This window comes from Miniopterus schreibersii (genome assembly GCF_964146895.1).
Source record: "Miniopterus schreibersii genome assembly, chromosome: 13".
NCBI lineage: Eukaryota > Metazoa > Chordata > Mammalia > Chiroptera > Miniopteridae > Miniopterus > Miniopterus schreibersii.
The window spans coordinates 41,264,393-41,272,514 of record NC_138113.1 but is presented as its reverse complement, the minus strand read 5'-3'; the positions used below and the strand labels follow the sequence as shown (position 1 = coordinate 41,272,514).

Below are 8,122 nucleotides of genomic sequence, written 5' to 3'. Positions count from 1 at the left end.
CAAGCAGTATGGTCCTTTACAATTTAAATGTTATTTTTCCTAGAACAAACTAAAATAACTATTAAGAAAATAAAAAACACAGAAGTGAGCAAATAACGAATAATGGCAATAATCTCTCTGGTTTACTAAGTACCCCAGTCCCTAGAACTTAACAGGCTCTAACCCAACTACTCTTTATAGCAAATTTATGAAGACACGTATCCATATCTCCATTCAACAGGTGAGGAAACCGACGTTCACGGAGATTAAGACACAGCTAGTCAGTGGCAAAGAGCGTATTCGATCCCCAAACCTTGGAGCCCCAAACCTACGCGGTCTTCCCTCGCCGCCCCTCGGCCTCTGCCTCCAGGCGCGCAGCGTACTTACTGGACGCCCGTTCCCACGCGGCGCAGAGCCCCAGGCAGGCGCACCCGCGGCCCCTGCGCGCACAGGGCTCCCTGCGCAGGGAGCGCGCGCGCACGCAGCGGCGAGGGCCCGGCGGCGGCGGCGGCGGCGACGTCACGGCCCGAGCTTTCCTTTTCGGGAGTCCCCGGCAAACATCCTGTGTCCATGTTTGGGCATTTACGTCATGGCGGCAGGACCGGGGCCTCCCGAAATGGCAGTGGCCCCGCGAGTCGGAAGCCCTGAGCCAGCGCCGCCGCTGCTATATAAGTGGGGGGGCCCCGGGTTGGGGGAGCCCGGCTGCGCTTTGGAGAGGCGAGGAGCTGCCTCTCGAGGCCGGTCCCAACGGGCAAGGGCGCCACAGCCTCCCGACCCCTTTTCCAGAGGTGAGCGCCCGGAGCCAGGAGCCCGGGCGCCCCGGTCTGCGAGGCGCGGGGCTTCCCGGCTGCCGGCCTCCCTGCTATCCGCGCGCCCCCGAGCCCAGCGGGCGAGGCCGCCGGCCCCTCGCAGCCGCCGCCGCGCCATGCTCCACCTGAGCGAGTTTTCCGGCCCCGACGCGCTTCTGGTCAAGTCCGCCGAGGGCTGTTGCTCGGAACCCAGCACCGAACTGCCCCGGCTGGCCGCCAGGGACGCGGCCGCTGGCTACCCCGGAGGTAAGGAGCGCGGCCGGGGGTGCTCAGACGGCGGCGCAGTGCGGGGGCGCACGGTGCCTGAAACAGGATGGGACGTGGACGCAGGTGTGGGGGAGTGGTCGTAGGGAGCTCGGGGGTTTGGGGCGCGCACCGCCATTGCCACCCCCACCGGGCTGCCAGCGCCTCCGCAGGAAATTGTGCATGTGTCAAGGTGTCCTTTTTGCCTGTGCACGTGTATTTTGCGTGTGCATGTTTTTGTGTGCGTCTTGGGGCGTATGCCTGCTCCAACTGGGTCAGAATGTGCAAAAAGGCACTTTATATGTATCAGTGCGCACCAAACGATCCTTGAGTAGGGGTTGCAGACTCAAGGCGCGCCTTTTTATGTGCCGGGAGTTGATTCCTGCTCCTTCCTCAGCAGGCGACTTCTTGAGCTGGGCTCTGAGCAGCTGCGGCGCCGGGGGGGACTTAGCCGACTCCTGCTTCCTGGAGGGGCCTGCGCCCACACCCCCTCCCAGCCTAAGCTACAGCGGTAGCTTCTTCATCCAGGCAGTGCCCGAACACCCGCACGACCCAGAGTCACTCTTCAACCTCATGTCGGGCATCCTAGGCCTGGCACCTTTCCCCGGCCCCGATGTGGCAGCGTCCCGGTCTCCGCTGGACGCCTCTTTTCCCTCAGGCCCCGACGCCTTGCTGCCGGGGCCGCCTGACCTTTACCCCCCGGATCTGGGCGCTGCCGCCTTCCCAGAGGCTTTCTGGGAGGCTTCGCCCGCGGCTGGCGCCCCCTCGCAGTGCCTGTTTGAGCCTCAGCTCTCCCCACCCGACGTCAAGCCAGGCCGACGGGCTCCTCCGGCCTCTCCAGCGCTGGACGCTGCCTCGGCTTTCAAGGGTCCCTACGCTCCCTGGGAGCTACTTTCAGCCGGTGCCCCAGGGAGCTGTGGGTCACAGGGAAGCTACCAGGCGCCCTCTGAAGCCCGTTTCCCCCCGATGGGGACCAAGATTGAAGATCTGCTGTCCATCAGCTGCCCCGCAGAGCTGCCGGCCGACTCGGCCAACAGACCCTACCCCACGGGGGCCTATGACGCTTTCCCGCTGGCCTTGGGTAACTTAGGGGAGGGCGCCGAGGGACTCCCCGGGCTCCTGACCCCTCCAAGTGGGGAGGGAGGGAGTAGCGGCGACGGCAGAGAGTTTCTGGCTGGTACACAGCCTCAGCTTTCCCCGCTGGGCCTCCGCAGCGCCGCGACGGACTTCCCAAAACCTCTGGTGGCGGACATCCCTGGGAGCAGTGGCGTGCCTGAGCCTCTCGGGCCGCCGGCCCCATTACCCCCGGTTAAGGCGCGGCGCAAGGGGCGCCGGGGAGGCAAGTGCAGCGCACGCTGCTTCTGCCCGCGGCCGCACGCCAAGGCCTTTGCCTGCCCGGTGGAGAGCTGTGTGCGCAGCTTTGCGCGTTCCGACGAGCTCAACCGCCACCTGCGCATCCACACCGGCCACAAGCCCTTCCAGTGCCGCATCTGCCTCCGCAACTTCAGCCGCAGCGACCACCTTACCACCCACGTGCGCACCCACACTGGCGAGAAGCCCTTTGCCTGCGACGTGTGCGGCCGCCGCTTCGCGCGCAGTGATGAGAAGAAACGGCACAGCAAGGTGCACCTCAAACAGAAGGCGCGCGCAGAAGAGCGGCTCAAGGGCCTTGGCTTTTACTCATTGGGCCTCTCCTACGCTGCCCTGTGAGGGAGAAATAAGTTTGTAGATTGGGGCGCCGCCGCCGGCCCGCGCGCCGGAGAAGACCAGGCCCGTCCCTCTCGCGGCTGGTCTTCCGGGCACGCCCGGGGGCGGCCTCTGGTCGGGCTTCCGATTTCCCTCGAAGCGCCCGCTGCACACGCCCGTTCAGCACCGGCCCCGTGGACAGCTCCCGCCGTCCAGGCTCTGTCTCCGCGTCTGCCGCGAAGCCTCCCACTGAGTAGGCATTTCCTTGGAACTCAAGAGTGTTTTGTACTGGAGCTCGCCCCACGCAGTCCCTTAGCCCCCCGTACCCCCCAGAGATAGGCTGGGGCAGCGCCGAGCCGGTCTCGAGCGGTATTTTGTACAGCAATGTCGTTTCCAGCAGTCATTGGATGTAACGTTTTGCTTTGGGGCTATTTCCTGTTTGTTGTTAATTTTTGTAAAGCAGACGCTACTCTCAAGCAGTTCGCAAAACTGTTTATTTTTGCAATTAAAATTATTGTGCTAAAAGCTTACATTATCTGCCATCCAAGCTTCTGAACCTTCCTCCCAACCCCTTTCCCAACCCCCCAACCCCCAGAATAAGAAAGGAGTTCCTTACATCCATGGAGTCATTACCCACCTACTGTCAGGCACTGTGGCACATAGTAGGCATTCAATAAATAAGTACTAAATTAACAAATGAATTTAATCACAGCTAGCCTAAGGGCTCAAGGTGTTTCTGGAAGTTGTGCATGTATTATCCTCCTTAATCCTCACAATCCTGAGTGCAGCAGTCAAATACTCCATTTCAAAGATTCAGGAAGCAAAGTAGTTAACTTTCTGGGTAACCCAGCTAGGAACAGACAGGTCAAACTCAGCTCTGTCTGGCTCCAAAGCCAGTGCTTTTTTCCCAGCCCCAGAATGGTGGCACCTCAGCCTAATAGCACTGTTTGGAAAGGCTTCCTACTAAGAGGTGAAATAGGTTCCACAACTAGAGGGCAGTAGTGTCAGCGGCAGAAGTCTACAGTACTTCAGTGCTGTTGGTGAACACCCAGTGTTTAGGTGTCACAGAGGCGCCAGCAAGTGCCTGTGCATCTGTATGAGGATCACATGCTGTCAGTGCCAAAAGGGACCCAGCATTCACCTAGACTGTTGATGGGCAGAGCTAAGCCTAGAGAAGAGAGGGTGTTTGCCAGAGGCTCACAGCCGCCTTAGTTGCTCTTTCCACAAAAGTTCTCCAGGCAGCAGCAGCCCCCTTATCGTCCAGTTCTGCACTTGCCATAGCCCCTTTTCTCTAACTTTCTTCCAGGTGAACCCCGTCATGGCTTCGTGGAGAGGGGGCAGCTAAGGGGGTGGTGAGGAAAGCATGATCTTATGATGGGGAAGTTAGAGTTTCACTCCCTAGGCTCCCAACCCAAAAGTTTATACATTCTTTCTGGCCACCTTGGGCAGACCTTGGGGCATTAAAAGCCCGTCATGCATCCCATCTCTCCTTCTTAGCAACTCCTGTCTGCTAAAAAAAAGGATAGGGCCTACCTGGGGGCTTCATTCTTTTCTCTTCTGAGGTGTGCTATATTTTAAAAGACACTGTTATTTTTTTAAAATTTGATTTTTAGCAATAGTGAGGGAGAGAGAAAGAGAAACATTGATTTGTTGTGCCACCTATTTATGCATTCATTGGTTGATTCCAGTATGTGCCCTGACCTGGCACTGAACCCGAAACCTTGGCATATGGGGACGATGCTCCAACCAACTGAGCTACCTGGCCAGTGCCAAGATGTGCTATTCTTGAGTTAAGAGAGCCTTACAGTCCTGTGGTGCCAGATCAACCCAGCTTCTGATCCTCTGGCTTCTTCATCCCTTTACTCTCAGACCTGCCCATCCTTCACCCCCGAAGTTCAGTTGATCAGAGACAAAATTATCTAGTCAGGGAATTCCACCCATTTCTCTCCCCAGGTGTTAAGTGCTTTCACGTGGTTGAGTATCTTGTATCTAATAAACCAATTTGAGATAAAAGATTTGATACCACTTGTTTTAGGAACTAACATTTTAAAAGAGTGGCCTGCAGAGGGCAATGTTTAACCCTGGAGAGAGGCTCAAATGGTGGAACATCAGGTATTGTAATAGGTTACATGGTAGGTTCACGGAGACATAAGATAACGATGACTCTCATTACTTACTGTTTAAGTGACCACACCTATCACAGCCGCCGACTACCTGACTTCACTTTCCATGCAGAGTAGGTAAAGAAGAGCACAAAGGCCCAGATTTTAAGCAACTGATCCCAAAACACACAACCTGAACAAAGAAGGGCAGACAGGCTGTGGGTGGGTGGGATCTAACCTTACCCTGTCCTCACCTTCTTCAGCAGCATTCCCTCAAGTACTATCTGCTCTGTCCTGCCACATCTTGTTTTCACACATACGTAGGCCAAATATCACTGATGAGAAAATTGACTTAGTAGTAGTGCTAGTACCAGAGCCCAGCCTGGTTCTAGAAATCTCAGCTGAGAAGTTCCTCCTGCTACTCCCAAGGGAAACAGCTACATTTTCTGGACTGTCTCCTAGGGATTCTGAAGGAAACGAATGTTAAGCAGGAGATGGAAATAATTAAAATCAATCATCCCACAACCAGGACCCAGAGACTCATTTTCTTTACTTGCTTCTCTTTTTCATTTAGTCCTCAAAATGTGGGTGTTTCCCAGATTTGGTTCTGAGCTCTCTCCTTCCCTATTTCAACACTCTCTTTGGAGAGCACATTAATTCCCAAGTCTCCATCTATCACTGCTACATAGATGACTTCTAAGTCAGGCAATCCTGGTCCCTACCCCAGTTGCAGCCCCTTGGTTCTGACTAATGCACAACTCAACATACATTGTTTCCTTTTACCTATTGTAATTTTTATCTTGTGGGGATTTACCTGGGCAGTAATATTCTGTGGCCTGGGTTGAGGGTATATTTCTCCTGAGCAATTTTATATTGGCTTGTGCCAGACATTCCAGGAGTATCAACTGATGGAGACCAATATTTATGTTAATTTCTTGGCCTGAGGTTCCTGTACCATGCAGGTGTTGAGTTCAAACTCTTAACTCACTCAGTTATAAATTCTCAGAGGCAACCCCTCCTACTCTAAGCAGGACCACCCAGGTCAGGGAAGACAATCAATGTTCCTCCCTCCCCATACCTCCTGGGGTTAGTCACAGCACATCTCATGCTTACATTCCTTGGTCTCATTTCCTTTGTTTTGATCCATGTACATTTTCTTTCCTTTCTTACAAGCTCAGCTAAGCATTTGAGGTGTCTGTTATATTTTGTGAACCAGTTCACGCATTGTGTAGCAGGAGAGCTTTGGGATTATCTGTTCAAGAGTATTGCTGAAAACTGAAGCAAGAAGACGTTGATTTCTCTATTAGTCTGGTTGGCATGGCCTACCAGTGGTTGAGCGTTGACCTATGATCCAGGAGATCGGGGTTCAATTTCTGGTTGGGGCACATGTCTGGGTTGCGGGCTTGATCCCCAGTAGTGGGTGTGTAGGAGGCAGCTGATCAATGACTCCCTCATCATCGATCTTCCTATCTCTCTCTCTCCCCCTCCCTTCCTCTCTCTGAAAACAATAAAGACATATTAAAATATGCATATATACCACATTTATCCTGTCTGTGCCTATTGCCAGAACCCCCTTGTCCATTCTACATGAACACCTTGGCTGTGACAATCACACAGAATCTCAGAATAACGTGTAGTTGGAAGGAGCTTATAAAAACATCCTGTCAGCCTGGCCGGTGTGGTTCAGTGGTTGAGCGTCGACCCATGAACCAAGAAGTCATTGGTTCAGTTCCTGGTGAGGGCACGTGCCTGGGTTGTGGGCTCCATCCCCAGTAGGGGGTATATAGGAGGTAGCTGATCAATGTCTCTCTCATGGATGTTTCTCTCTCTCTATCCCTCTCCCTTCCTCTCTCTTTAAAAAAACATCCTCTCTGACTCCTCATTGTATAGAGGAGGAAACTGAGGCCCAACAGGTTTGGGAATTTTCTTCAGGGCATACAGATGATAAGAAACTGAAGTGCACCTTGAATCTAGCTAGGCCTTCCAGTTCCAAGACCAGTGCATATCCATATATCCAGTCATTCCACAAGTAGTATTGAGTGCCTGGCATTTGCTGGGCCAGTGGTTCCCAATTTTTTTCCTTTCCAGTGCATCGGAGGAATTTCACACACACACATCAGTAACAAAGGCTCACTCAAGTCATGATTCTTTTGCTGAAGAGACGGGGAACAGTAATGAGAATCTTTATAAGGTGGGATATGGAGGAAAGTTTGACTAAGCAATCAAAAATGCCTTCTATTTCCTCTCCCTTTACCCCAACCCCCTGTGCCCTGTTTAAGACAAGCCTGCCCTATATCAAAGTGCTTCCTGTGGTCCCTCTGCCTCCATTCTCTCTCCCTCTATTCCACATTGCACATCACTACTGTTGTCATTTCCTTAAAACATTATTGATGGTGTTTTATCCCAAACTGACCATAGCTTCCACCTTCCTATAAAAAAGTACACTGCATTCCTGGACAGCGTGCTCAGTGGTTAGAGCGTTGGGGTGCATTGGGGAGGCAACCAGTTGCTGTGTCTCTCTCACATCAATGTTTCTCTCTCCTCCTTCCCCATTCCTTCTCTCCCTTCTACTCTTTCTGAAAAATCAATGGAAAAAATATCCTCAGGTGAGGATTAACAACAACAGAAATGCACTGCATTTAAAGCCCTCCATATCTGACCCCAATTCATCTTCCATTCTCCTGTCACCTCTCCCATTACTCTGCCCTCTTCCCTCCCCTCATGTATTATCCAAATCCTCCTACCCTTCAGCTCCTTCAAGGGCAGAGACCTTGTCTGATTCACATTGTGGCTGCCATATCACCGAGCCTACTGTCCAGCACACTTAAATGCTTAATTATTATGTGGGCTCATTGGCAAAAAGAAAAAGGCCTACATGCCTAAAAGGAGAAAGGAAAAGAGAAGGGGGGAAGGAGGAGGGAAAGAAGGGGGTTAGAAAACATGAAGCAAAAAAGGATCAGGAGGGAGAGATGGGGAGAAGCAGGACTGAGGCCCTGATCCAAGCCTTTGGGCCTCATGAGTGGGACCACACACACTTCTGACTAGTTTTTCATGTTCGATTCTTGCTGAGCCCATGTCTCTGCCTTAGCTTTGGACCCCCAGATGTGTTTGTCATTCAGTTCTCTCTCTCTTTTGGTTTCTCTGGACCACATGGAGTGGGATTCAGTTTAACATTTTTAGAACTGTGGTTCCCATAACAACCAAACAGGAACTGTTGTCTGAAATGTAGCATGGGCATACATGCGCACATGCACACACACGCACACACACACAAATACATGTACACTCACATACACATGTGCA

General features: G+C 52.9%; 1 protein-coding gene across 1 annotated transcript; it reads left to right on the top strand.

Annotated features, from left to right (window-relative positions):
* Positions 1-595: 595 nt before the first annotated feature.
* EGR4 (early growth response 4) lies at positions 596-3,246 on the top strand (the record flags this gene model as incomplete). The annotated part of the gene is made up of 2 exons (XM_081155845.1): positions 596-1,034; positions 1,432-3,246. The coding sequence occupies 2 exons, from the start codon at positions 596-598 to the stop codon at positions 2,739-2,741; spliced, it is 1,749 nt and encodes a 582-aa protein (XP_081011971.1). The 3' UTR covers positions 2,742-3,246.
* Between the last annotated feature and the right edge of the window lie 4,876 nt (positions 3,247-8,122).